This window comes from Balaenoptera physalus (genome assembly GCF_965194825.1).
Source record: "Balaenoptera physalus genome assembly, chromosome: 19".
Taxonomy (NCBI): domain Eukaryota; kingdom Metazoa; phylum Chordata; class Mammalia; order Artiodactyla; family Balaenopteridae; genus Balaenoptera; species Balaenoptera physalus.
Genome location: NC_138900.1, coordinates 55,897,481 through 55,925,432, shown reverse-complemented (window position 1 = coordinate 55,925,432; position 27,952 = coordinate 55,897,481). Strand labels below are relative to the sequence as shown.

Genomic DNA, 27,952 nt, shown 5'->3' with positions numbered 1-27,952 from the left:
TTGGGATCCTGGGACACAGGGAGGGGAGCCTGCCCATCCCCCAATCACACACACACACCCAGCCCTCCTGCACCAACAGTGTCTGGTGTGACCTGTGTGTGCCCTTGAGACCACTATAGACAACGGGAACCTGCCCATCCCCCAGTCACACACACACACCCAGCCCTCCTGCACCAACAGTGTCTGTTGTGACCTGTGTGTGCCCTTGAGACCACTATAGACAACTGGGGGTAGAAATGATGTGAATAAGCATCATTGTAGAGGCCTATTTTGTCTTTGCAATACAACTGTATTTTTTTTTAAATTGCAAATACCCCACATGGTACAATAAATACGTATTTTGTTTTTTGTGCAGTTCCTGGCACAAAACCCCTAAAACCCTTGGAATTTACTCTGTTTGTGTGCTAATGAGAGGACTCCTGGGGGAGCCCAAGTGTGGGGCTGGCCAAAAAGTTCGTTCGGGTTTTTCGTAAGATGTTACAGAATAGCTTCCAACCCAATAGCTTCAGGATGGGATCTGGTCACCAGAAAAACCACACCTTTGACTTAGAACCACCCCCTTTGACCCCTTAGAACTTCCAGCCCCACCCTCCACCACCACCCACCACCCCCCCCACCACCCCCGCCCGATCTGGGGAGGAGAGGGAGGCCAGAGATCAATCACCAATGGCTAGGGACTTCCCTGGTGGCGCAGTGGTTAGGAATCTGCCTGCCAGTGCAGGGAACACGGGTTCGAGCCCTGGTCCGGGAAGATCCCACATGCCGCGGAGCAACTAAGCCCGTGCGCCACAACTACAGAGCCTGCGCTCTAGAGCCCACATGCCACAACTACTGAAGCCCATGCCTGGAGCCTGTGCTCCACGAGAGAAGCCACCACAACGAGAAGCCCGCGCACCGCAACGAAGAGTGGCCCCTGCTCACTGCAACTAGAGAAAGCCCGTGCATAGCAACGAAGACCCAACGCAGCCAAAAATAAATAAATTAATTTTTTAAAAAAATCACCAATGGCTGATGATTTAATCAATCATGCCAACATAATGGAACCTAAATAAAAACCCCGTAAGCAGAGTTTGGGGAGCCTCTAAGTTGCTGACCACATCCACTTGCTGGGCACAGAGGCTCCTGCTCGGGACCCCTCTGGACCATTTTCATTTGACTGTAGCCTTTATAACATATTTTTCGTAAGGAGAGCGTCTTCCTGAGTCGGTGAGTTGTTCTAGCAAATGATCACACCTGATGGGGTGGTGTGAGCTGGGCAGCAGCGTGGGCCGCCTCGGCAGCCCGTTTGCAGCTGGCGTCTGAAGGGGGGGCAGTCTTGTGTGACTGAGCCCGTACTGTGGGGTCTGCGCTAACTCTGGGTAGTTAGTGACAGAACTGGACTGAGTCGTTGGACATCTCGTTGGTGAGAATTGGTTGGACCCCACATTTGTCTAATTCTTCCCTTAACGCCAAGCATCTGCCACAGGTCACTGAGACGCAGCCTGATATAGTCAAGAGACCCTTGCTGGAGAATCAGGACACCCTAATCCCAGCTCTGCGACCAGCTGGTGCCCTCAGGCATGTGGCTTGGCCTCCTCTGCCCCCATTTCTGCATCTGTAAAAGGAGGGGGGTTAATAACCCTGGGCATTTAACACTAGGAATCTGCATTTTGAACAGGCAACCCCATGATTCTTATGCACTCTGAAGTTTGAGAACCACTGCTTATGGCCTCCCTACCTAGAAAAAATTTTAAAGCTTCCAGCTATGTATTTAGGAAAATTCCATTTCCTTTATTCTTGCCACTTAAAATAATTCAAACTCCTAAATTCCTGACGCGCCAGCAAACCATAATGAGTAAGCCCAGGTTTCCTCCCTGGCGTCTGCTGAGACCCACCTGCAGGAACTTTCTCCTACCTTCAAAGGCCTTTGGAGGGAAGCTCCTTAAAGTTATCAGTAACTTGGAGAAGCAGCTGAAGTAAGGCCTGGGAAACAAGCGAGAAATTCAAACAACAAAATCCACCCAAGTCCCAGCAAACACGGCTGAAGAGGCAACACTCAGCTGCCAGGTTGGCAACAGATGGCAGGACCCATGTGCGCGCGCACACATGCTCACCCCGGCTAAGCCGAGCGTCTAGTGTGTCAGCGAGGTTGCCCGGCAGCTTGGAGAAGACCCAAGTCACCAGAGGCACAACACTTCTGTCAAAACAGCCCTGCACGAGGCAGGTGGCCCCAGCTCCCAGGCCAACTCGGCCAGCGCCTGGCCTTCCTGCCAGTGGGAGCTTTGTCTGCGCTGGGCTTGACCTCTCTCTTCCCCCTCCTGATGTACCTCTTTTTTCTTCTGATTATTGAAGGCAACCATTCATTGTTGGAAAATTTGGAAGCAGAAAAATTAAAACTTAAATCTCCCATAGTCTTACAGAGAAAACTGCTGTGTACATTTCGGGATACTTTCAGTCTATTTCCCTATGTTTTTACATAGCTTTTCTTAACACAGCTGGAATTACACTCTACCCATGAAGCTCAATACAGAAGCTAGTAACCACATGTGGATATTTTGATTTAAATTTTAAATTCATTAGAATTCATAATTCAGTTCTTTGGTCACACTAGCCAAAGATTTCAACTGATCAGCAGTCACGTGACCAGGGGCTACACTATTGGAAAGTGCAGGTATCGAACGTTTCCATCAGCACAGAATTCTGTTGGACCGCACTGGTGTATGTAGTTTTGTATTCTTTTTTTAACCTATGGTATGTGCTATGAGCACGTCCCCATTTATCCAAACATTCTTTGAGAAAACGATTTTTAACGGCTGCATAATATACCATTACGTGCTTGTACCACAATTTGTTTCATCAGTCCTCAACCATCGGCCACTGAGGTTACCCACTTTTTGTCATTATACATGATGCTGTGGTGAACTGCCTAGTCCTGAGATCTGGACCTGCATCCCTGATCATTTCCAGATCACTGCTAGAAGTGGAATTGTCATGTCAGGGAAGGTGACATTTTCAAGGCCTTGAAATGTAATGCCCAGTTACCTCCCAAAAGGGTCTTCCTCCCTCCAGCAGGGCGGTTGTGCCCCTCTCTTCCTATGTAAACCCTCTGAGAAGACAAGATTCAGCAAGGAAGCCCTGTCTGCCTGTCTCTGAACACAGAGCCCAGTGCTTTGGGGGAGACATGTCCGGAACTAGGAGGAGAACAGCCATCCATGGAGAAGACTGGACTAGGTCGTCCCTGAGAACTACTAGCATCTTCTGTGGTACCAGCCCAGGGCTCTGTCTCTGGAAGAAGCATTTGGACTGGGCAGGTGTGATGGTTAATTTTTTGTGCAAACTTGACTGGGCTAAGGGATCCCCAGGTAGCTGGTAAAACATGTCTGTAAGGGGTTTTCTAGAAACAATTAGCACTCGAATGGGTAGACTGAGAAGAAGATCATAGTCACCAATGTCGATAGGCATCATCCAACCCACTGAGGGCCTGAATAGAACAAAAGTTGGAGGAAGGGCGAATCTGCTCTCTCCTTAAGCTCAGACACCCATTTCCTCCTGTCCATCTGCGCTCATGCCTGCAGGCTTGGACTAGGACTTACACTGTCAGCTCCCCAGGGTCTCCAGCCTGCAGACAGCAGAACCCTCAGCCTGTCTATGTCCTACTGGTTCTTCTTCTCTGGAGAACCCTAATGCAGCAGGAATATGCCCCAATGACCCTTGATTCATCTAAACCTGGATTAATCTGTTTTGTATTTTTTTAACCTATGGTATTTAACCTATGTGATTAACATCACATTAATCTGTGAGTCGCTCTAAATGTTTTCTGAATCCATTTATCCTCTCCCTGCTCAGGGTGAGTTTTGTTCAGTTAAGAGGTGGGGCTTCACTTCACTTCTCTCATGCTTCCCAGGTCGTTCTGAGGTTTGGTGAGCAGGTCTACGTTCGTCTTAAATTATCATTCACAACCACGTAGCCTCCCATCTCATCCCCTCTCGGTCGGTCTTTATCTTTCCTAACAAGGGCTCCTCTTCTAAGCCTTTCCATGGCTTGCCCGTCCCCTTTCTCGTGTCAGTTGCCCCTTTGTGTGTCCTCCAGGCCTCCCACGTCAGTCCTGACTTGGACAGTCAGACCTGCTCACGGGATTCCAGACTTGTGGTTCAGACCTCAAGCATCAATTCTGGCACCCCTCTCTCTTTTGTAATTTGGGCTGCTTCTTGCAGCCTCACTTTTGCTCTCTGTAAGATGGGGCTTGACAGGTATGAAGCAGCACAACCAGACTGGACTTGTGGCATCTGCTCCATTCAGTGCATCCTTAGACAAAGGGGAGCCGTCAAGGATGGAACCGTGTGAGAGCCAGAGCTGGCCTGGCTTCTGTGCTTGCAGATGGAGAACTGGCCCCTGCTGTCAGTTACAGCAAGACCCCGGACCTCCTGGGATGAGCTGGGCTTAGGTCACCATAGGCCTCAGGGTTGGTGAAGACTCCTACCGTGGAGATGGGTGAAGGGATTATCTACGAGGAAACCACTTAAGGCCAAAAGTTACATCCTTCTCGAGAGCCTGAGACGCTGGCCGCAAGAACAACACCCCACGACGTTCAAAGCCTCTGGGGCAGCTGCCCTGGCCTCTTTCCAAGCCGCGTCATGGCATTTAGTGTATTCAACAACCACCCTAAACCAATAGGCCCAGAGGCCAGAGAATAAAGAAGTGAGCCTGCCTCTGCTCACAGAGGGAGCTTTCCCACCCTCACCCCTCTTTACAGGACGTTCTGTCTTGGGCTCTCTCAGAAGACTGAGGTCCTAGCTGCAACTCTGTGGTGCCTTCGTGAAGCCTCTTCCTCTCCCCTGGGGCTCCTTGCTGAACAGGGAAGGGTTTGGGCCTCCAGGGAGGAGTGGCAGCTCCTGCCTCAGGGGAGCCTGAGAAGTAGAAAGCTGGGGCCCAGCAAGGCAAGCTGGTAGGTGGAGGGTGGAGGGACTCGAGTCCCCGATTCTGACGGCAACAGCGTGTAACTGCTGTAGCTGGGAGCCACACCAGCCCTTCTAGCCCAGCCTGACATCCCAGTCCTTCCAGGACTTTTGAGTCAAGGCCACGGCACTGCATGATTCTGGGGGGGAGAGGGGGTGGTCACAAGAATAAAATAGGGATGGGGCTCTGCTTTATTAATCCCCATTTGACAGATTGGGATGAAAACATACTTAGAGAGTATAAATACTGTGCTGAAGTTCACACAGCCAGCCTGGTACCCAGACCCGGCCGCCCCGCCCTGCCGCTGGAGGTCAAAGGTGACAGGGAGTCCAGTTCTGGCCAAAGTACAGACCTCCCTCCCTACAGTGAGTTCCTTCTGTTTCCATGAGAGTCAGCCTCGCTCCCCGGGAGCAGGGAGACTTTCTCAGCGCCCATGGTGCAAACCCTTGGCCTCCGGACAGCACAGCAGTGATGCGGGTGGGGGCCTGGTGTGCCTGCTGCGCTGAGAACCGAGCTGCTGCTCTGGGGACTCGCACTGGTGACCCCAGTGTGGCAGCAGCTGTTTAATAATTTAGAGAATGTATACTGTTCAGCCGGGCGGCTTCATCCCTGGGTTCAGAAACACAATGCCCTGGGGATTGTTCCCAGTGGAGAGTGAAATTCCACTTGTCACGGGCACTGAGAACACAGGCCTGTTCCTGGAAGGGGCTCTGGTCCCTGGGTGTTTACAAACATCCTAGGAGACCAGGAAGCCAGCAGCCATGGCCCTGGGGCTGGGGTGGGGCTGCGGGTCTCCCAGCTCAGCTGTCCGCTGCTGGGGACCTGCGAGTCCCTTCGCCTCTGTCTCCTGCCTGCTCAGAGGCGACGGGACTGCATAGGAACCTGTTCAGGGTGGCTTTGTATTTCCTAGAACTCGGCGATTGCATTTTCCCCTCAAAAGGTGTTTTTATATTTAAAAAAAAAACAACTTAACGCTTGAAAACATTTTGCTAAGTGCAATAAGCCAGACACAGAAGGATCAATATTGTATGATTGCACTTATGTGAGGGACTAGAATAGGCAAATTCATAGAGACAGAAAGCATGGTAGTTGCTGCGGCTGGGAGGAGGGCAGGGGAGTTATTGTTTAATGGGTGCAGAGCTGCTTGGGATGATGAGAAAGTTCTGGAAATAGGTAGTGGTAACGGTTACAGGTCACTGAGAATGTACTTCATGCCACTGAGTTGTACACTTAAAAACAGTTAAAACAGTAAATTTAATGTTATGTATATTTTACCACAATTTTAAAAAGTGTTTACTGTAAAAAAAAAAAAAAAGGTTGCACAAATAATGAATGTTCACTCAAGAAACATTAGAAAATAGAGGAAATAATTTTAGTTACACCAAAACCCCCTCTTTTCCTCCAAAAAGCAAACAAACCTAGTCTCCTGTGAAATTTTAATCTGTAAAGACAGAAAAAGCTCTACTTATTAATCCGTAGAGTACTAAGCACTGAATAGGCCTTCCCTAAATATGACACAATAGTGAAAAAAATCCTACCCCTACCCCAAGATAACCACAGCTGATATTTGGTATCTATCCTTCCACACGTTTCCCAGTGCAAATATATGACATAAATATGCAAATTTTTATGAAAATAGGATCCATCTGTACCTATTATTTGGAAGCCTATTTTTCCTTGCTTTACAGTATATTGTAAACATGTTTTCATGTCATTCTGTATCATTTGTGGTGGAGCCCAGGATTGAATTCTGTCCTGGGAATGTTCCGTGAATTGTTTCATTAGTGCCTATTACTGAACTTGTAAGTTGTTCCCGTGTTTTCCTGATCATAAGGAAACCTACAAGTTACATCCTTGCACATATATCTTTGGCTACTTGTGAGTGCATTTTTTTAGGATAAGTTCGTGGCATTTCTGAGTCAAAGGGTCCCTGCCTGTTAGGGGTTTTTGCCAGACTGTATGCTGGAGCCACACATCACCTACAGCTGTTCCCATGAACAATGAGAGGTGTCTCTTAAACTGAGTGAGAGGATTCCCGGGCTGGCCAAGTGCAGCTATGGCGGAAGTTTAGGCTGTAGTGCCCAGTGGGGGAGCAGCTTTGAGGGGCCCAGGGTCCCCCCCATACACATCTGAATCTCCAGAATTTATGACTAGGTTACCTTACAAGGCAAAAGGTGCTTTGCAGGTGTGATTAAATTAATGATCTTGAGATGTGGAGATTTTCCTGGATTACTTGAGTGGGCCCAACATAATCACAAGCTTCTTATAAGAGGGAGTCAGGAGGGCCAGAAACAGAGAAGGAGATGTGCTGTGATGATGGAAGCAGAGGTTGGAGTGATGCAGGGCCACAAGCCAAGGAATGCAGGTGGACTCGAGAAGGTGAAAAAGGCAAGGAAACGATTCTCCTCAGAGCCTCCAGAGGGAATGCAGCCCTGCCAACCCATTTTGGACTTGACCTCAAGAACTATAGGGTAATAAATTCGTGTTGTTTAGCCACTACGTTTGGGGTAATTTTTTTTTTTTTTTAAATGGCTGTGTTGGGTCTTCGTTGCTGTGCGTGGGCTCTCTCTCTAGTTGTGGAGAGCGGGGGCTAGTCTTCGTTGCGGTGCACGTGCTTCTCATTGTGGTGGCTTCTCTTGTTGCGGAGCATGGGTTCTAGGCATGCGGGCTCAGTAGTTGTGGCTCACGGGCTCTAGAGCGCAGGCTCAGTAGTTGTGGTGCACGGGCTTAGTCGCTCCGCGGCATGTGGGATCTTCCTGGACCAGGGGTCGAACCCATGACCCCTGCATTGGCAGGAGGATTCTTAACCACTGTGCCACCAGGGAAGTCCTGGGGTAATTTGTTACAGCAGCAATAAGAAACTAATACATCTCCCTCCTGCTACCAGGCCTTGAAACCTCATTGTCTAAGGGATGAGGGTCTCCCTCTGCGCCTAGCAGCCTGATGACGTGAATATCACCCTCTCCCTTAACCAGAGGCCCTCCAGGCAAAGCATACCCAAGGTTCTGTGCATGGGGGACAGACAAGGAGGTGCCCCAGCCCCCAGGGCCCACCCTTGACCAGACTGTGAAATTACCCTCAAGGATGTTGGAAACTGGACTTGCTTAAGGTCATAGGGTAAGTGTGAGGTGGTGCCAGGACTGAACCCCAGGGTCTTGCCTGGCAGGCCAGTGAGGTCCCCATCCACTCCACTAAGCTGAGCCTCTCTTTCTTTGCCAGTCTGACTTGCCTTCCTGGAGAGAGGTAGTCATTCACACTTTAGCATGAGTAAGATAGGACAGCTGGCTGTGCGTACACCACCTGTCAGTATTACTACAGAGTAGCAGAGTTCGATTCTCATGTTGAAAACCAGGCTTGGGGTGGGTAGTTTCCCTTCTCATCCACTCCAGGGCTCACAGGGTCCTGCTGGCCACCTCCAACCCTGAAGTCTCCTTCTAGGCCTCCCCAAAACAAACTCAGTTCTTGCCCTCCACAGGGAAGTTGCTCATGCCTGTGGTCATGATGGTCCCTGCTGTCTAATAAGAATTCTGTGTCAGGTCCAGTGCCCTGAACTTTACCTGAGCCATTCAACAGTGTCCTCTCAACCACCCAGAGGATATTATCCTCCCATTTCACAGATAAGGAAACTGAGACCCAGGCAGGTTAACTCACATGAACAAGATCATTCAGCTGCAAGCAGAGGAGCAGGGTTCAAAGCAGGTAGTCTGACCCCAGGGCCTAGAGCTGCCAGGGTTGGCCTGTAGAAGCACTGGCTTACACAGTCAATGTTTCAAAACCTAGAGATTTTATAAAAAATCTTGATTTCTAGATTCACTTGAAAAATCTGATTCACCAACTGAAAGAACTCAAACAGCCAAAGCAGGGACTATTTGAGCAAGAAAATAAAGTAATATAATCCAAATTATAAAATAAATATCCATGAGTTCATACTGATATAAATGATTGAATAAATAAATAAATGAAGGAAAAGAGACAAATTTCCCATACAGAATAAATCCAAATAATTGATGTAGATACTCTGTCCTCAAGGAGGTGGAACATAACTCCTCACTTCTTCAAAAGGTACATTGTAGAAAGCTGGCGGAAAAAAGAGTCACTTTATAGCAGAGTAACCTGACAAACACTATTTCAGCCAGGTCATCAAGGTCAGCATCACATCGGCAAACGGTCACAGTCCAGAGGAGCCTAAGAAGACATGGCGACTACATGTAATGTGGGATTCAGGATGGGACCCTGGAACAGGAAAAGGACAGTAGGGAAAACTAAGGATATCTGAATAGAGTGTGGGCAGTAGTTAATAAGGATGTATCAATGTTGGTTCATCAATAGTGACCGAAGCAACATGCTAATGTAGGATTATTACACATTGCCTGCAGGCGCCTCCAAAGGCTCACTGCACTCTCCTAGGCCAGGGGCTCCTCTGGCAAAGCCCAGGGGATAGAGGCTGGGTTTGGGTGTCTGGAGAACTGGGTATGAAGCTTGTCTCCGCCTAGATTTACTCTGTGGCCATGTCCAAATTCCCTTCCCTCCCAGTGCCAGGTGCAACAATAACCCCTGTCTCCCTGGGGCCCTGGTAGCCCTCCAGGACCCTCTCAGGGTGCTGGTGCCTGCTCAGGCAGCCCAGCTGTTGCTTGTGGTGTAATTGCTAGTCCTGAGGTGCCCAGAGCCTGTTTTTCCGCAGGACTGAGTGAGTAATCCTGGGATCATTTGCCTGCTGGGCAGGGGGGGATGTTTGGTGGTGGTGAGGGAGGAGCATCCGCTGTTTTTTCACAGACACCTGGTCGTGCTGGGGAGGACACTCAGTGCCCTGAGGGGGCTCCTCTGGCTGCCCCCAACCCCACGCCCAAGGCCCTGGGTCCCTGCCTCAGAGTGAGTGGGGGTCTGGCCGAGCCATCCCTCCTCCTGCGCTAAGGGATGAGTCAGTTATGGCCTTCCCGAGTAAGCAGTTGTTGGGGGTCAGTTGGAGGCAAGGACTAGAGATGGTTTGGAGGTTGTGGCCCCAGCCGCACCCCTCTGTTGGGTTCCCATTTCCCTATATCCAGGAGTGTGGAAGGAGTCGTTCCCCACTGCTCACCCAGCTCTGGCTTGGGCACTGAGAGATGGGGCCGATGGGAGAGAAGACAGGAGCAGTGGGCGATAAGAATCCAGAGGAAGTAGGAGAGAAAGGAGGGATGGAGCCTGGGCTCCAGGAGGAAGGCTCAGTGTGGTGGGTGGGGGAGAGGGTGGCAGAGGGGGAATGACTGAGACAGCGGGCGTGTGTGGCCTGGAGCCCAGGCACCAGGCTGAACTGCTGCTCCCAGCTCAGGAGACCCTGTGCCAGCTGGATGCAGGCAAGTGGGCACGGGCAGGGCTGCCTGCCAGACAAACACAGAGAGCCCTTTGAGGGGGTGGCAGCTGTCACCCCAGACTCCCCTCTGTTTGCTGTGGCCCTGCCTGCCCCCTCTAGCCCAGGAAAGGCCCCCAGGAAGCAGGGACAGTTTGTATGTGATGGGCAGCAGAACAAAGTGGTCAGACCCTTGGTACTGCCTCCTGGTAGCCGAGGGGTCTCAGAGCCTCAATCTGTCCGATGTAACATGGGAACAGCAAGGCCTACCTGGCAGGGGGCGGGGCAATTAGGATGCACAGGTATGTGCACAGTGCTTGGACACCATGTCAGATGTGGAACAGCTGAAGAAATCGGGGGTTTAACCCGGAGAAAGGAAGGCTCAGGCCCTAGAATGCCTGTCTTCCAGTGTCTGAAGGCTGGTCTCTGGTGCAGGGACGGCCTGGCTGTGGGTGGCCCTTGAGTGGGGGTTACCGGGAGACAGGATCCTCCCTAAAAGACAGTCCAGCTCTGTCAGGGTGACCTGACGATCAGCCAGGCTGTTCCCGGGGAGGGGCAGTCAGGGGAACGCAGAGCAGGCGGAGGAGCTCTGGGCAGAGCTGCGAGTGGGGTTTTGTGGGGGTTGGAGGCGGGGGTGTCTCTGGGTTTTCAGCTGGGTGAGTGGGAAGGGTTTCTAGGAGCCCTGCTCCGCTGACTTGCAATCACCCTCAGACAGAGATTGGGAGCCCAGCCAGACCACCGGGCAGGCGCCCAGCACCCTGGGCTGGGCAACGTGGGGGTGGGGGTGGGGGGGTTCTGGCCTCCAGACCGGCTGGGCGCGCAGGAGATGGTGCGACTCGAGGTGGCCGCTGAAGGACGGGTAAAGGGTGGAGGCCGAGCCTCGTCGCCGCGTTGGGCCGACAGAAAAATGCCGGGGTCCGGGGTCCTCGCCTTTAACGCGGCCCCGGGCGGAGGAGACGGGAGGGGGAGGGGCGGCACGGGGCGGCGCATGCGCGGCGTGGGCTGGAGCGGCTGGACTGTCCGGCCGCCGGGAGATCGCAGGAGCCCGTCGGGAGCCCCGAGAGCGCCGGGACCCCGCGCGGGGGGCTCTGAGCGGCGCGGCAGACCGGCGCCCGCAGCCTGCCGGGGCTGCTGCCCGCCCGGGCCCCGGGAGCGGCGGCCAAGATGTCCGTGCCGGTGAGTACTGACCGCCGGCCGGGACCGCGACCTCGCGCCGCCCGCTGCAGGCCTAATGCCGCCGGGGCTCCGGGCTGGGGGTCGCCCCACCTGGGCCTTCTTGCGTCGGGGGATGGGAGCAGCCTGGGGTGTCTCCGCGAAGCCGGCCTCTCCGCCCCCGCCTTTCTTTCCGTCCTCTCCCTGGAGAGCCGGGTCGGGCTGGGGTCGTGCTGTCCCCCAGGAATCCTTCCACCACCAGGACGGCTAGGCCTAGTGGGGAGAGGTCTCTGCCGCTCGTTGGGAACCCTCCTCCAGGATGGCTGGGCCGGGTGAGCGGGCGGGGTCTGCGTAGTCCCCCTGGAAACCACCTAGGACAGCTGCTCTGTTGTGCTCAGGGACCTCACCGGGATGGCCAGGCCCGGAGCCCGGTCTGTACCTCTCCCGAGACTGAGACACCCTTCCCCCGGGACAGCTTGTCGGGGTGGGGATCTGCGCCTACCCCCCAGAACCGGCGGATGCACTCACTTTCCCGGGAAGTTTACCTCTGCGGCTGAACCCCCCAAGGGTTCAGGGCCCAGCCTTTTCTTCCCTCCTAGCCATGCGGGCTTCTCTTCTCACCTGACACCCACTCCTCCTAGCCCATCAGGCAGGCTTGGGCAGACCCCCAGGGCTCAACACTTCGGCCGGCAACTGGAGGCATCTGAGTCCCACCTCCTGAGGGTGGCAAGTGATCCTGGCCACCGCTGGTCACCAAGCCTCAGGCGCAGGCCGCAGCCCGCTTTACAGATGCACAGACTGAGGTGGGGGCTGACACCCTGCTTCCTTCCCGGAAGGGGCACCTTCTGCTGGAAAGCTGTGGCCTCCAGCCATTGTTTGTCTGCTGCATTAGAGGCTTTCCCTCTGACAGGAAGGGGCAGTGGCCCAGAGCGCCTGTCCCCCTGGCCTGTTTCTGGAACTGCTTGTCACTTGGGGGACCCCGTCCTTACGGTGAAGCAGACAGTTGGGGCTTCCTGGCAGGGCAAGCGGACTTTTAATTACCCACCATAGAGTGTATGGAGATTACTGGAGGAGAGATGCTGTGTAAGTGCAAAGCATTGTTATTATGGAATTAAAGATTCCAGCTCCTGCCCGCCTCCAGAAGCAGTAATGCAGAGTTACAGAAGAAAAATTAGGGCTTCCAGACCGTGCTGATGTGAAGTCCCCACCCCCATCTGTTCTGGTTCACAGCTTAATTGCCTCATCTTTAGAAAGAAAGAAGACAGAAAATGCCTGCCAAGCCCTTCTCCTGCCCTGCTTTCCTGCAAAGCTCTGGGTCTTTTCTGGCTCGGGGCATCGGGGGACCTGCCCTGATCCTATGGGGACTGACCAGAGAGATGAGGTGGGCCACCTGAGCCTGCTTGAGGGCCTGAGTCACCAGGGCAGTAGTGAACGGGGCATGTGACTCCGGCCACATAAGAGGCTGGACAGCCTAAGTTTGGGACGTCTGTGCTTGATTTGGTGTGGCCTCCACAATCACAGCAGAGGTGCGGATCTGGAGTCTGGGATGGCACCCAGACCCCTTGCCTTACAGCACTTTGGGCAGCGTTCCTGGGCTCTGTGCCTCAGTGGCCCCATCGGTAACAAGAGAGGGATGGTGGGAGGGCCAGGCTCAGGGTGTGATTTGGACAGACAGGCACTGCTGTGGACACCTGCTGTGGAGACCTGCAGTCCAGCTCTGCTCCGTCTCTACACGCCATTGCCGGCTCCACGTCGCTTCCCACCCTCCCATCCGCAGCCACAGCCCTCGGAGATTCTGCAGAGGGGAGTGGGGGGGGTCTCGCTCTCTGCCCCCTACATGCTAGGCTGTCAGATCACCCTGGCTCTCTCCTGGGACCTTGAGCAATGTGTGAACTGGTGGCACTGGGAGAGGAAGTTCATTTGGGGAGCAGCCATGAAATGTTCAGAAAATTGCTTTCATGTGCTGATGAGTGGTGAGGCCAGCGTCCTGCTCAAGCCCTGCTTTGTGAACCCAGAATGGTGACCGCCCATGTGGTGCTCACGGACACGTTTGGGTTTTAAGCATACCCGTTCATTTGGGCAGTCTTTTCCTGGATGGGGCTGACGCAGGCACTTTGGCCCACAGCAATTATAAAATGCTTCAGAATGGGATGGGAGGTGATGGCGGCGAGAGAAGAGGTTGGGGCGAGCCAGGTTGGGACAGGAGTGACCTCCTGAGTGTTAGAGCTGGGGGACCCTGCAGGGATCAGCTTGTCTCACTCTTTCATTTGACCCACATGGAGTCTGGGGCCCAGAGAGGGGAAGGCACACGGGGTCCTCCTGACTCCCTGCTTCGTGCTTCTTCCTCTGCCCAGAGCTGAGGGCACAGTTCACACGGCACCTGGAGGTGCACTTCCTGGCTGCTCTCTGACCTCTGCCTTCCTCTTGGGCATGACTCTTCAGCGCCCAGCACTGTCTCTTCTCTCTGGGCAGGCAGGAAGCGTTTGGAAGGAAGATGGTTGTGCCACCCCCTTCAGACCCCTGGTGGGCATTGGCATCATCCATATTTAGGAGTGACACTGCCCCCCGGCACTGTCAGGCAGGAAGCCAGCTTCCAGCTTGTAGAGAAGCTGCCTGCTCTCTGTTCCTGCCTCTTGTTTCCTGTCTGGGAAATGGGCACAGCCATTCCAGCTCCTCCTCTGCTCCTTTATTAAGTGAGGAATGGGTCCTTTCAAGGAGCTAAGTGCTGACGTGTGTTGAGTGCATTCTGTGTGCCAGGCGCTGGGCTCCGGGAGGACCTGTAGTCTTGCCAGGGTCGCCTGGCCGCTGAGAGACAGAGCCAGGGTGGGAACCAAGTCTGGCAGGATCCAAAGCCAGAAAGTGAGTGTGGCCTCTCTAATTGTAGGGGCTGTGGCCTGTTGAGCCATCCACAGAGGCCAAGGCTGCCGAGAGAGCGACCCTCTGCTCGTGGCTTTCTGAGCATGCGTTTGGGTAACCCCTTCGGCACCGCTGGGCATGAGGCAGCTGGGCCTCTGGGCGGCCAGGCAGCTCGCCCGGGGCTGTGCAGCAGGGCGGCTGTAGCCCTGCGGGCCCCAGCAGCAGTCAGTGGAGATGAGCGGAGCAGGAGTGGCACCTGGTTGAACCTCTGCCAGTGGTCCCAGGGTGCCCTTTGTGCCTGGCTCTGTGCCAGCCACCACTGTGACTGGAGAGCTGGCCAGGGAGCTGGGAGGCTCTGCCCTGGGCTCACCACTGGCCTGGGCAGCCAGGCCGTGGACAGCTGGGGCCTGGTAGAACAGGCTCAAAAGAGGACAGTGGGAAGAGGCAGTGTCCAAGTCCAAGGTCCTCAGTTCAGTCTCCGAAGCACCTGGCACGCCCCTCCTGCCACTCTCCTCCCGCTGGCCTTGGACTCTGCCTGGCCCTCCCTCTGCAGGAAGTGATCTTCAACCGCTGCCTCGCTCACCTCGTCACTCCTGCTCGCTCAGGCAGCGGGCAGCGTGCCAGGAAGCCATCCAGGATTCCCATCTGTGATAGTGCATTTATCGCTGGGGTTATCTGGTTGCGGTCAGGTTCCTCAGGGCAGGACCCAGGCCTGCTTGGTTCCTCTCTCTCCAGCCAACCCCGGCCACCTGCCAAGGAAGTGGCCCTGGGAGCACCGAGGAGCCCACCGCCGTAAAGGAGTCTGTGTCCCTGTGCAGAGAGCCTGCATCCCAGCCCCTGTCCTGGAAGCCTTGTTGGGGGCTGAGTGGGTTCCCAGAGAGGCTAATTCTGGGTGGGGAGGATATCTGGTGGGTCGAGGGCAAGGGCTCCGGAATGAATGGTGCCGGCTCGTCTGAGCGAATTACTGAACCTCTCTGAGCCTGTGTCCTCTGTATGATGAGGATGTTAACAGCACTGAGCTCTTGGGGTTTTATGAGAACTTGGTGAAGTTTGCAGGAAGCTTTTACTAAGAGGCTAGTAAGTCATAGCAGCTACTGCTGTTGAGGTTATTATCTTTATCCTGCCACTGTTGACTGGTGCAGTGGCTGAGACCCACTCCTGGCACCGGCACGACCAGCTTGGGAAGAGGAGATCAGCTCCCTGCCCCCATAATGTTCCGTGCTGCCCAGCCTGCCTCTAGTAGCTTTCTCTTTATGGTAGGTTCCTGCCAGGGCCTTAGCAGTGGAATGACCCCGGCCCCTCCCCTGCCCCTGCCTGCCTTCGGGACCCCTGCCTCTTGAGCCTTGGAAGGACAGGTACTTGTCCTCACCCCACAGATAGAGTGGCCTCCAGTGGGGCCACCATCTGGTCCACTGTGCCTCAGGCCAGCTGGATGCCCTGCCCTGAGGGCCCCCAGGAGTGGGTGCAGTGTTGCCGGCTTTGGAAGCTATTGGATCGGTGGGTACAAGCCTGACTTCAGATGTGGTCAGCAGCAGCCTGGCCCGCATGGAACAGGCAGGATCCTGGGTGGGAAGGAGAGCACGCCGGAGGTGGGTCCTGGCACTTTAAGGGAGGGGGCTCAAGCTTGTGGGTGAGGCAGGTGGGCCGCAAGGCTGTAAGGGTGGCACCTCGTGACCCCCCGCCTCCCATGGCCTGGCATGAGGCATGAGCTGCACCTGCCCTCCCGTCTCCTGCCCTCTCTGTGCTCATCTTTGCCTCCCCAGCCTCTGACTTGGCTTCATCACAACCGCTTGCTTTGATTGCATCCAAGTCTAACCCTATTGTTTCTTTGGCTTTCTTTAGTTTACTGGGCCATTGTCTCCCTCTCTTCAAGAAAAAGACCTGGGTGGGGGACTTCCCTGGCAGTCCAGTGGTTAGGACTCTGCGCTCCCACTGCAGGGGGCTCAGGGTTTGATCCCTGGTCGGGGTAAGATCCTGCATGCTGCTCAGCCCGGCCAAAAAAGAAAAAAAGAAAAAGACCTGGGGACAGGTTGGGGGCCTTGGAGGTGGTGATGCATGCCCGCTCTGCCAGGAGAGGTGGTCACAAGTTGTGGCTCTAAAGTTAATCCCTTCTCTAACGGGAATTAGAGGCTGAGGGAACTTTTTAGTAATTTTAATTTATTATTTAAACCCTGCTGAGTTCCAGTAAGGAGTTGAAGCAGATTATAACATGGATTTTTATTTATTTATGGCTGTGTTGGGTCTTCGTTTCTGTGCGAGGGCTTTCTCTAGTTGGGACAAGCGGGGGCCACTCTTCATCGCTGTGCGCGGGCCTCTCACTATCGCGGCCTCTCTTGTTGCGGAGCACAGGCTCCAGACGTGCAGGCTCAGTAATTGTGGCTCACGGGCCCAGCTGCTCCGCGGCATGTGGGATCTTCCCAGACCAGGGCTCGAACCCATGTCCCCTGCATTGACAGGCAGATTCTCAACCACTGCGCCACCAGGGAAGCCCCGAAGCAGATTATAGTGAAAGACACAAACAGTCTGGGATCATCAAAAGATCCAGAACTATGTACTGTATGGGGAAGGTAGGCATGCAGATTTAACTTGAAGCTCCCTGACAGCCAGGGCAAAAAGGGTAACACGGTGGGTTTAGGATTGCAGTACCTATTTTTTGGTATTCCTAATGCTATGTATTGTTTCCTCTGTGCTTTGTTTTATTTTTACCAGTTGAGACTCTCTTATTGAGGTAGATTTTCTTTTTTTTTTAAATTTTATTTATTTTTGGCTGTGTTGGGTCTTCATTGCTGCATGTGGGCTTTCTCTAGTTGTGGCGAGCGGGGGCTACTCTTCGTTGCGGTGCGCAGGCTTCTCATTGCGGTGGCTTCTCTTGTTGCGAAGCACGGGTTCTAGGGCACGCAGGCTCAGTATTTGTGGCACGCGGGCGCAGTAGTTGTGGCGCACGGGCTTGGTTGCCCCGCGGCATGTGGGATCTTTCCGGACCAGGGATTGGACCCGTGTCCCCAGCACTGGCAGGCGGATTCTTAACCACTGCGCCACCAGGGAAGTCCCTGAGGTAGATTTTCTGTGTAGTGAAATTGAAAGATGTTAAGTATACAGTTGGATAAGTTTTGACTAATGTAGACCCCATGTAACCATCAATCAAATCAAGATAATGAACCTCTCCATCATCTCAGAAAGTTCACAAGTACCCCCTTCACAGTCAAGTGTGCCCTACCCCCTGTAAGGTGGTCAACATTCTTTTTTCTTTTTTTAAAGGAAAAACTGTGATTATCCTGTGATCTCTTTTTTTAATTAATTTTTATTGGCGTATAGTTGATTTACAATGTTGTGTTAGTTTCTAAGGTGGCCAGCATTCTGATTTCTCTCATCATGGCATGGTTTCGACGTCTTGAACTTGAACTTGAACTTGATGTAAGTGGAAGCATATAGTATATATTCTTTGGGGTCTGGCTTTTTTCATTCAGCAAAATGATTTTGAGATTTTCATCCACATGGTGTGTATCAGTAGTTCTCTTTTCGTTGCTGTGCTGAGTGTTCCACTTTTGACTATGAATTTATCTACTTATCCATTCTCTTGCTGATGGATATCTGTCTCTAGTCTTTCTGTGCTGTGTATTTTTAATACTGGAACATACTAGTGTTAGTGGTGGTGTAATACCCTATTTCAGTATTTTATAAAACCTGATATCCAATCATGTGTGCGTTGAGGCATGCCCAGAGAGTCGTCTGTGCCCCCAAATCCTGGATTCCCCAAAGTGGCACGATTGTCAGAGTGGTGTGACCACATGCCTTCTTGTTCACAGCCCTCCCCAGGTATCCAGGGTTTGAATTCCCTCTTCCCAGGTTGGCCATGAGGTGAAGCATCTTAGGTTTTTGGGTCACCTGTGTTTCTCCCAGGCCTCTGTGCCCACCAGAGGTCCTAGTGGGGAGAGGCTTCTAGGAGAGGATGGAGCCTGTCTTGGGAGCTGACCCTATCCCTCCACCCTCCCTGGTCGGGACAGATTCCTGGTCTCCCCGCCTTGTCCCTGGCTGCCCGCCAAGACACCCCACCAGGCAGACACTCCTGGCTGCTCCCAGTTAACTCTGGATGCCCCCAGCCTGCGGGACACCGCACCACTCAAGAAGCTAAGAGCAGGGAGGGGTTGCTTGGGAGCCACTCCCTGCGTCCCTAACACCTCTGTGCTCCGCTCTTCACACTGAGGGAATTGGCATGCCTGTGCTATTCTTACAAACCTTTACTGTTATTTTTTTCTGCATAATGAACCTTAGCAAAAGATTCACACATCTGCTCATCAGAGAGGAGCCCCCAGGCACCTCGTATAAAGTAGCCCCTGCCACCAGTCTGCTCTCTGCTGTCTGCTTGGTTCTCCCACAGGCGTTCCCATGTTTATCTGTTTGTCCCCCTCACACGCCCTGGAGTGTAAGTTCCTTGAGGACAGGACTTGTTTTCCTGGCAGCCGTATCCCAGCAGGGAGTGGGTGCTGTAGTATGTGCAGTGATAGGCCCGACAACCAGCCACTCCCCACTCCCCCCGCTGAGGGGAGACCCTGCCCGCCTCTCAGTGTTGGCTGGTGGAGCTGGGGGCAACAGGGCTTCACAGAACGATTTTTGCTGCAGAATCTCAGACGAGGTTGAGGTTTTGTTCCTCGTGTGGTTCAGGGGCTAGGGAAGCTCAGGGCACTTGAGCAGCAGCTGGGAGGACAGGGAGGGCTTACTGGAGTGCACTTGTGCATGAGCTGTGGGCCCAAGGGAGTGTGCTTGGCAGGGCAGGGCTGGTGTGTGATGGGGAGGTACGTGAGTGTGCCGCTGACACCAGGGTGCCGCCGTGCACTGCGCCTGCACGTGCCTGCTATCTCATGGCCTGGTGATGGGCAGGGCTCCTGGCGGTGGTTACATTTAACAGACGCACTAACCAAGGCTCTGAAAGATGCAGTGACCACTGAGGTCCCATGCCAGGTGGAATCTTTAATGGGCTCTACTCCTGTCCTTGTAGGCTACACCTGGGTGAGGGTTGGGCCTGGGTCTCCTGGGGCACATGGAGCCTTTCTCTGTAGGTTGGAGCAGGCTCAGGTGGGAGGCCCCCAGTGCGGTTCAAGGAGGGAGAAAAAGCCACACTTCCTCGGTGGCTGCTGTAGCTGTGTTCTCTTTGTGTTCACGCCTTCCTGAACTCCCACCCCACTGCCCCCAGAGCTCCCAGGGTCCCTCCTGTGACTCCACTGGCCCCCTGACCCCAGCTGATGTCTGGCCAACACTGCTGCCCCTCTGGGGGTCTCTGTGGGTGTGGGCACCTGTGCTGCTATGGAAGCAGGCTCGGGGGGCAGCAGATGGCACGTAAGTCGCCCCCTCTCCCTGCCCTGATATGCTGGAGCTGGCTGCCATGGGGAGAGGCAGGCGCAGACGGAGGGCTGGGACTACTTCTTGACCACACCCCGGGCCCTGCCCACCCAGGCTGTCAGCCTGAGCTGGGCCTCCAGCGGCTAAGCTTTCTCTCTGAGGACAGGGTCTTGTCCCCAGCCCTTCCTTCCCCCACCCCCGTGTCCTCCCTGGCTGCGGCAGGGTGAGGCCCCAGGGAGTGGTGTCCAAGTGCCATCAGGGAGGGCAGCCTTCTCATTATGCACACGTGGGGCCTGGTTTTTGCTTCTCTGAGGCACATGGGGAGGGGGCTTCGAAGAGAAGGGAGGACTCAGGCCACGGGGTCAGCACCCTGGGCTGGGGCAAAGAGCCCCTGGGAAGTGCCCCAGCCTTGTGAGCAGAGCCGCTCGCTAGCTCGATGAAGCAGGCACCTCCCCGCAGGTGCCTCTGCTGCTGTTTAATTTCCAAATTAGAAAAGCAGTTAAAAGAATCGGGAGACTGTGTCGCTCCTTCCAGTTCCCAGTCCTTGAAAGAGCTGGAGTGGGAGGGGAGGGAGCTGTGGGAGGGTGGGGGGCACTGGGTTTGCTGGGATCCAGGCCTGTCTACCCCGCTCCGCCACCCCTAGGCTCTGTCCCCACACCTTTGGTCCTGGTCCTGCCCCTGTACGCCAGTGTCTGGGGACTGGCCTGGGACGATGCTAAAGGGACTCGAAGGCTGGGGACTAGAGCCCACCCCCCCACAGTCCAAGTCACCACTGCAGTGACAAACGGACTGCCCCATGGTTACTCCGCCCTTGGAGAGCAGGGGAGGATGGGAGAGCTCTTTATGGCTCCGACACCCGCCCTAAGCGTGCAGGCTCTGCTCTGTCTGAGATCACCCGGGGTGCTGTTCTGTGGGCACACCCCTGGGTAGCCAGGTACGGTTACATTTTTAGTTTGTAGCTTTGTCGCTTCCTGGAGGTGTGACCTGGGCAAGGCACTGCCCCTCTCTGAGCCTCTGGGTGGTGGTAGTTCTGTCCTGGTCCCCAGGAGGGCAGTGAGGACTGACTGACACGGGGTGTGTGGGGTGTCCGGCCTGTGTGACAGTGGTTCTTGATGCAGCGGGCTGGCCTCTTCTCCAGGCCATCCACAGGGGTCCCTCCACCCTTGCCCAGGCAGGGCTGGCTCCGGCTTGCAGGCTGGCTTTGAGCTTGCCAGTGTGCGTGGCCAGCCCAGGGGCAAGGCGTCAACACCCGTAGCCCTACAGATACATCATTTCTTCCTGTGCCTGGGGCTGGCAGCACTCACCTCCGGCCTCAGGAAGCCCTTTCCTGCTGCCGCTCCCAGAGCCGGCCATCAGCTGACCCATCCAGCCACCCTCTGTGCTGCTGGGAAAACCAAGGCTTTGGGAGGGGAAGGGGGCTGTCTGAGTCACACTGTGCCAGCCATTTTAGCCCACTCTCTTCACTTGTCATCAGCATTTTCTTGCATGATTTTAGTCTTTGCAAGTGGCCATCTTAAGAGCTGCACAATCTTCCATTGAGAGGCTCTGGTTGCCCAACCAGTCCCCTATAGTTGGGCATTTAGGTTATGCCCCCTCTTTGTTTGCTGTTATAAATGCTGCCACAGACATTGTTGGGGCTAAAGCAAGAATAGTTCTTTGTGCTGTGGCTCTGACCTAGAGAATAAGACCCCAAAAGCCCAGAGAGCCGGAGCCGGGTCTCCCCACTTAGGGTCTAGGATCAGCAGCAGCCCTCACCCCAGGGGACACTTTAATGGACAGACGAGAACCAGCGTCCCTGTGTGAGTCTTAACCACTGGACCAGCAGGGAAGTCCCTGGGCCCCAGTTCTGAACTCAGTTGTGTTTGAGGGTGGTGCTTGGGTCTCAGATGCCTGTCCTTTGGGGTCTCTGAGTGCAGCAGGGTCCTTGGCTTTCCTGCGTGTCCCTGCCCCTTGATTCCCTTTCTGCCCTGTCCTGAAGTTGCCTGCCGCAGGGGAGTCAGGGCGGACTGCACTCTAGGATCCCCAGCGTCCCTTCTGTGGCCACCAGTTCTTTCCCTTCTGTGGCTGAAGTCTGTGGGATGGGGCAAGGGGCAGTAAACTGGGTCTCAACCTCTTCCTCTGGAAGACGGGGCTAATCGTGAAGCCTGTTTTGCAGAATCACTGCGGGCATGAAATGAGCACGTGGTCATAGACACCCTGGCCCAGGGCCAGCCTGGATGCTGTCCTGGGGGCTGTGTCACTTGGCAGTCGGCCCGGGAGGGTCTGCTCCCCCATACACCCCAGCCAGAGCCTGCCCAGTGGGTGCCCCTCCCCCACTCCCCCTTGGCAGGCCTGGGAGGGGGGCATTCCTCTCCCCCTCCAGCTACTCCCCTTGCAGCACATTGGGGCACAGATCCTGGGGCCTTGATTCCAAAGCGGAAATGCCATTCTAGGAGGCACAGTCTTGGGTGGGGGGGGGTGGGGAGTTTAAGTGGAAAAGGAGCAAATTTTTGAAATGCCTGGGCCAGAGCTGGGTTCTCCTCCCCCGCCTGCCCGCCCACAGGAGCAACCCCGCCCCCAGCACTGCTTTAATCCAGCCCCAGAGAGGGAGGGTCTCCGGTCCTCCTCCTCCCAGGCAGCCTCCTCCTGTCTCCCAAGGCCAGCTAGGACAGAGTAAGGCCAGCCCTTTTGTGTCCCTGCCCATCCCTGCAGAGACCTCCTGCTGTCTGGCTGTGAAGCCTGGTCCCCACCCGACTCCCCACCGGAGTGGAGACCCGGGGAAAACCTAGGGACTCCCTCCAGCTCCCAGCATGGACAGATGTTCACACACAGCCCAGCTGGTTCTGATCTGATTCCTTGGAACCTGGAATGCCAGCCAGGCTGAGGGCAGGGGCAGGGGCAGGGTTTCGGAGGGGCTGAGCCCGCAGTCTCCTTTCTGACTTTGGGGCACAGCTTTGGGAACAAGCAGGAGAGGATACCCTAGGTAGTGTTCCCCTGAGAGCTGGCTCTTCTGTGGGAGAACTGGGCTGTTTTGAAGGTTACAGGAGGTCCAGTCTTGAGGAGGGCAGAGGGTAGCAGCTAGTTGTCCCATTGCTTCTTGAGGACTCTGGGTCACACTGAGTCCAAATCCCATTGCTCCTTACCCACACCCTATGCTGGGAGTTCTGTCCAGTGGTTCCCCGAGAAACTTTGGGGGAAATGCAGATGTCCAGATTCCCCCCACACCCGGGATTTCTGGAGGAGGGGACTTGTGGGAGGGGTTTTTTAGGAGGGGATTCCTAAAAAACAGGAATCTGTTTTTTAACAAGCTCTCCAGGGGACCTGTGACCAGCCAGACTTGGGGTGCCCTAGCCCAGCTCCTTCCTTTTACAGATGGGAGAGGGCCTGGCCAAGGTAGCACAGCTGGCGAGAGGCTGAGTCGGCCAGCCCTGGGTGTCAGGTGGAGGGGCACCTGTCGGTGCACCGTGGGCTTGTATGTATTTTATAGGCCGTGCCTGAGGGTTCTCTGCACGGTGTGCCCCACTGCTTCCCTGGAATTTCGAGCTACCTGATGGTGTCCACACACTCAGCAAACGGGACAGTCTAGTTCTGGAGAGGCCCCATCCTAGATCTCTGCAGACCACTGTGCAACCCTGGACTGTACTCAGGGACTCTGGCTGGCTACGTAGGGTGACAGTCATCAACTTGCCCCCTAGGGAGGGGGAGCTCAGGAGAACCAAGGCGCCCTCCACTCAGTTTCTCTGTCGTGCTTCTTCCCTCCCCCTCATTCTCATCAGCATCCCTCCCACGCCCTGTTGCTGAAACAGGAGTCGTTGGGGCACAGGCGTTAGCCCTGGACAGCGCTGACTGAGGGATTGGGGTAGGGGCACATCTCCTGGAGCAGCACCGAGACAGTGGGGGACACTTCGAGGAGACTGAATTCAATTCAGAGGAGAAGGTGGGAGATCGCAAGCTTCTTGTCCCTGGGTGCACTGGAGCCTCCCGCGCAGGGCTGGTAGAACATGATGCGCTCCGGTTCTACTCTCCCTAGATTACAGGGACAGCCCTCTCTCTAGATTACAGGGACAGCCGTAGTCCCCAGCTTCCCTGCTGTGTCTTCATATCCTGGGGCTCTTACACCGAAGGCCTGACCAGAGTCGGTGCGGTGGTCGTATTATTAGTTTTCTGCCAGCTGGGCCATGCCCCTCTAGATGCAGATCTGAGTCGGACTGCCGGATGGACACGCGTGAAATGCCCCAGGTTGGTGGGCGGGGAAGGCAGACTTGAAGCTGGTGCCTCCGGGGCTGCAACGGCCACGGGGGAGGAGGGCAATCCCGGCAGTCTTCCCAGAAGAAGGCTTAGGCCTTTGAGGAGGGTCGCGTTCTCGCCCACGGTGGAGGGCAGGGACGGGTGTGCGGAGAAAAGGCGATATCCCGCGTATCCGGCAGGCGCTTGGAGCTTAGCGCGGGTGCAAGGGTGCGGGGTGGGGGACGGTCCCACTGGGCGGCGCGTGCCCGCGCGCTCCCGCAGCCACCCGCGCCCCCGAGCCAGCGGCTCATTTGCATGGGGAGCCCGAGCGGCCAATGGGCGCGCGCGGCCGGGCATGCCGGGAGCCGGGCTGGGCCCGCCGGCCTCGGCGGCGGTGGCGGGCGGGGCGAGATGGGACCGGCTCTGTACGGCGGCGGCGGCGGCGGCGGCAGTGGCCGGCGAGGTGGCTGAGGCGGCCGGATCAGGACCCGGGCGGCTTCGGGGCTCTCGGGAATCCGAGAGCGCGCGGCGCGGGCAGTTCTCTGTGCGCCCTGCGGGGAGCCGGGGCCCCAGGCCGACCCGACACGATGAACTACCTGGTGAGTGCGGTCAGCGCGGCCAGTGCGGCCGGAGTCCACTCGCAGTGGCCTGGGCGGGGTCCGCGCGCCAGGGAGCGTCGGCCGAGGTCCGCGTACCGGCTTGGAGGCGACCCAGCTCTACCCGCGCCCGGGGCGGTCCCAGGCGGGAAAGAGTTAACTGAGTGGCATTTCCTGCCGGACCTGCGGGTCCTGGGAACTACGGGCCGCTGGAGCCTCCGCGGGGGCGTGACCGGGCCAGGGTCCGAGGTCCTGGAAAACCCCCCTTCTGCCCTGGCAGGGGCTCCCGGAGGCCAGGACTGCGGAGGATCCCAGAGCTTGCGCGCCCCGGGGGCGGCTGGAAGGACCGGACTCGGGGGCCGCGGGCCGGTAGGAGAGTTCCTGGATCCGGGAAAGTTGCTGGCCGGAGGCCCGCTCTCCCCCTGCCGGCCGCTGCCTGCTGGGTGACCTTGGGCCTGTGAGCCCTGTCTCCGAGCCTCACTTTCATCGCTACGAGGAGCGGTCCGAGGTCCCTTGGACAATGAACTTTCCAGGGGCGTGAAGTTCCAAGAAACAGGGTGGCGGTCCGTGTGTTTTGGAGTGAGAGCTGCCCATGCCCCCAGGTTAGGGGTTGAGGGCTGGGTGAGCAAGCGCGGGTGTCCACGGAGAAGTTAATAATTAATCCCCGGCCCGCCCGCGCTGGATTCCGGGACCCAGGGCGGGAGCTTCTCGGTTATTACCTACCGTGGTTGCAAAAACGGTTGTAGGAGCCGGGTCTTGGCAGGGGAGTCCAGGGCCACGCCGCGATCCCGGGGTCCTAGCCTCCGCGGGTAGAGCGTGGGAGCTGGGAGGGGCGGGGCCGCTGCTCGGGTGGCCGCAGCCCGGGCGCCCAGCCCCTCATTGCTGCTGCAGAGCCCAGGGCGGTGTTGAAGGATTCGGGGAAGCTGAGATTTGCTGAGGACCGGGCGTGGTCAGGGGATGTGAGGGGGTTAGAGTCTGGAGAGATGTTGGGGTCTCCCATCCCTTAGTAGGAGCAGTGGCTCCCTAACTGGTCTTGAGAACAGGGAGTCTATTTCCTTGGCACTCTTAGCATCAGGAAGAGTCTAAGCTGGGAGGTACTTTCTGGGTTTGCTGTGCAGATTTCAGCCAGGCCGGGAGATGTTCCTCATCCCCCTGGGCTGGGGGACACGCCCCCCACCCATGACTCTTTCCTTTCCAGAGTGGAGAGCTGATGGTGGGAGTGGAGGGATGGCAGGGCTAACAGGCTTAGAAAATCAGGAGAAGGGCCCAGGTGCAGGTGGAGACTGGCAGGAAGGGAGGTCTGGGAGGACCTGCCGGCAAGCTCTCCTGGCACTAGCACCCACCACCCGCTTGCCATGGGCAAGGAAAGAGTCCTGTAGGTGCTGGGTGGAGGCAGGGCAGGGCAGCCCCAGCTTCTGCCAAGGCAGTCACCCTCAGCTCCCGGTGACTTTTAAAAGACGGTGACTTTTACGCTTGTGCTGAACAGAGGCGTTAGCGTTGTGGGCTGGCATCATCTCCCCAGGCTTGGGCAAGGGATTGAAGTAAGGGCAGTGCCACTAGGGGATCCTTCCTAATCAGGAAGGGCTCCTAAGACACCTGCTCTCCCCGTGAGTCATACAGATGGTACCAATGGGGAGACTGAGGCACAGAGAGGGGCAGTTACTTGTCCTCACAGAACCGTATCCAGAACATAGTCTCCTGGTGTGGCCCCATGCTCTAGCCATGTGCTCCCCCTGCTCTGGGATTGGGGGTGCTCTGGCCCTTGGGGTGCTGCTATGCTCTCCTGGGGCTGCCAACTTGGTGGGGTCTCTCTGGCTCCTTAGTAGCCCCCTCCTGGCCTCCATTATTCTTTTAGGAGATCCCACCACCCTTTGTCTCTCAGGCCTGGAGAACTCCCTCCACCATCCCCCAGGAGCCCACAGCCAGTTGGGGCAGCCAGAACCAGCCAGCAGGTGGAAGGGGGAGGAGCAGTGTTAGCGTCATGCTTGGAGGGCAGGGTGTAGGGTAGGGCAGGACAGGGTCGTTCTCCAGCAGAGACACTGGCCAGATTCCTCCTCCTCTGGATCCTTAAGGCCCCCAAATAAGGGGCTACAGAGTGGCCTCCCTCCAGGGGGCAGGCTGGGCCCTCTAGCACTGGGGAGAGGCCCTGACTCCATCTCCGTCTCGTTGTGCTAACTTCCTCCCACCTCTGAGTGAGGAGTGGGGCAGAGTACCAGCCGGCCGTGGAAGGAGCTCAGAGGGTGGAGGGGCAGGGCCCCGTCTCAGTCCCCTATTTCCATTGCGCATCCTGAAGTCAGGGGCTTGGTACTTTTTTCTGGGCTGGAGAACCCTGCTTTTTGTGCCGGTGTGTCCTCCATCCCTGCGGAAGCAGATGGTGCTGCTCTAAGGGCTGCTGAAAGTTATCATTTAGGGCTGGAGAGGGGCAGAGCTGAGGAGGCTTTAGATGTCCAGGTGGGGAAACTAAGGCTTCGTAAGGAGTGAAGTCCCTGCTGTCCCACCCGGGCTTCTGCCTCTGCCCCTCCAGTGGCATATCTGGGGCTGGCCACGGTGGGTTACCAGGGCCTGATGCTGTCCCTGAAGCGAAGGTCAACCTCATGCTGGGCCCTCTGCTGAGAGACCAAATCCGAAGACTGAACAAGCCGGTCTACTCAAACATGTCTGGGGTCTGCCAGCCTGGGTCGGTTCCCTGGGCTGGGTGGCAGTGGTGAGGGTTCTAATTGGTTGAGGACCACTCCCAAGCTGTCAGAAGTTGGGGTGGGCTGGAGGGCGGAGGGCTCCGCTCTCGTGCCACCCACATGGGCTCCTTGGTGCCCTGGCCCCAGGCCCACCTGTTCCCACCATCTGAGGTGTGTTGGGGGCTGCAGATGCCCTGTCCTGCAGTAGGAGGGCCCTCCCCATGACACCTCTCTTCCTCTGCCCAGCCTCGCTGGGACAGTGCCTGGTATGCCCTGGCAGGAGTGGGGCCAGGGGCCTGCTTCGACCCAAGAGCTGGGCACAAAGACATCTGCTTTTGCCACTGTAGCCAAGGCCAGCTCGGGGCTCCTGATTGTCTGAGGGAGCTGCTGGCAGTGGCCACCCACAGGTGGGTTTTTAGTCCTTTGTTCTGTAGACCTGTCCGCTGGGTGCTGAGTGTCAGGCATGGGGCTGAGGACCCACACACGGCCCCTCCTCTGTCCTCTGAGCCTCAGGCACTGCCAAGGCAGGCAGGGAAGGAGCCATGCTCCCCTTGTCCCCTTGGGGTGGCTCTGGAATGGGGGGCTCATCCACGCTTGTCACGCTGAGCACTGAGGACTTGAGCCCAGACCCTGGTCACTCAGTTGTCCTGGGAGAACTAAGGGGAGGGTGATGCCAAGGCCGGCTGTTGCGGAGTTCCGCCCAGGATGAGGGTGTGGGGCCGTCTGGGAAGGGAAGAGGCACTGCCCTCCCAGCCCCATCGCAGCCGGGAGGCGGAGCAGAGGATTGTCAGGACCCTGGCCAGTGGGCCCGTAGCCGCTGCCCCTTTGGCGGGATTCCCAGGGCACAAGTGAGCAGTGGTTGTGGGTGTAGA

The 27,952-nt window shown here is 56.2% G+C and overlaps 1 protein-coding gene across 7 annotated transcripts in view; it reads left to right on the top strand.

The window, feature by feature from the left end:
* Positions 1 to 27,952, top strand: part of BCAR1 (BCAR1 scaffold protein, Cas family member) — a 52,688-nt gene that overhangs the window by 5,588 nt on the left and 19,148 nt on the right. For 2 of the 7 annotated variants that reach the window (XM_082439000.1, XM_082438998.1), the window contains exons 1-2: positions 24,150 to 24,408; positions 24,686 to 24,774. The exons of 1 other annotated variant lie outside the window; for it this stretch is intronic. In XM_082439000.1, the coding sequence (XP_082295126.1) occupies positions 24,165 to 24,408; positions 24,686 to 24,774 (333 nt within the window). In that variant the 5' untranslated portion in view covers positions 24,150 to 24,164. Of the gene's footprint in view, positions 1 to 11,069; positions 11,118 to 11,253; positions 11,435 to 24,129; positions 24,409 to 24,685; positions 24,775 to 27,952 lie in introns of those variants that run through there. 4 more of the 7 variants (XM_082439001.1, XM_082438999.1, XM_082439003.1 and 1 more) reach the window with 3 other exon arrangements.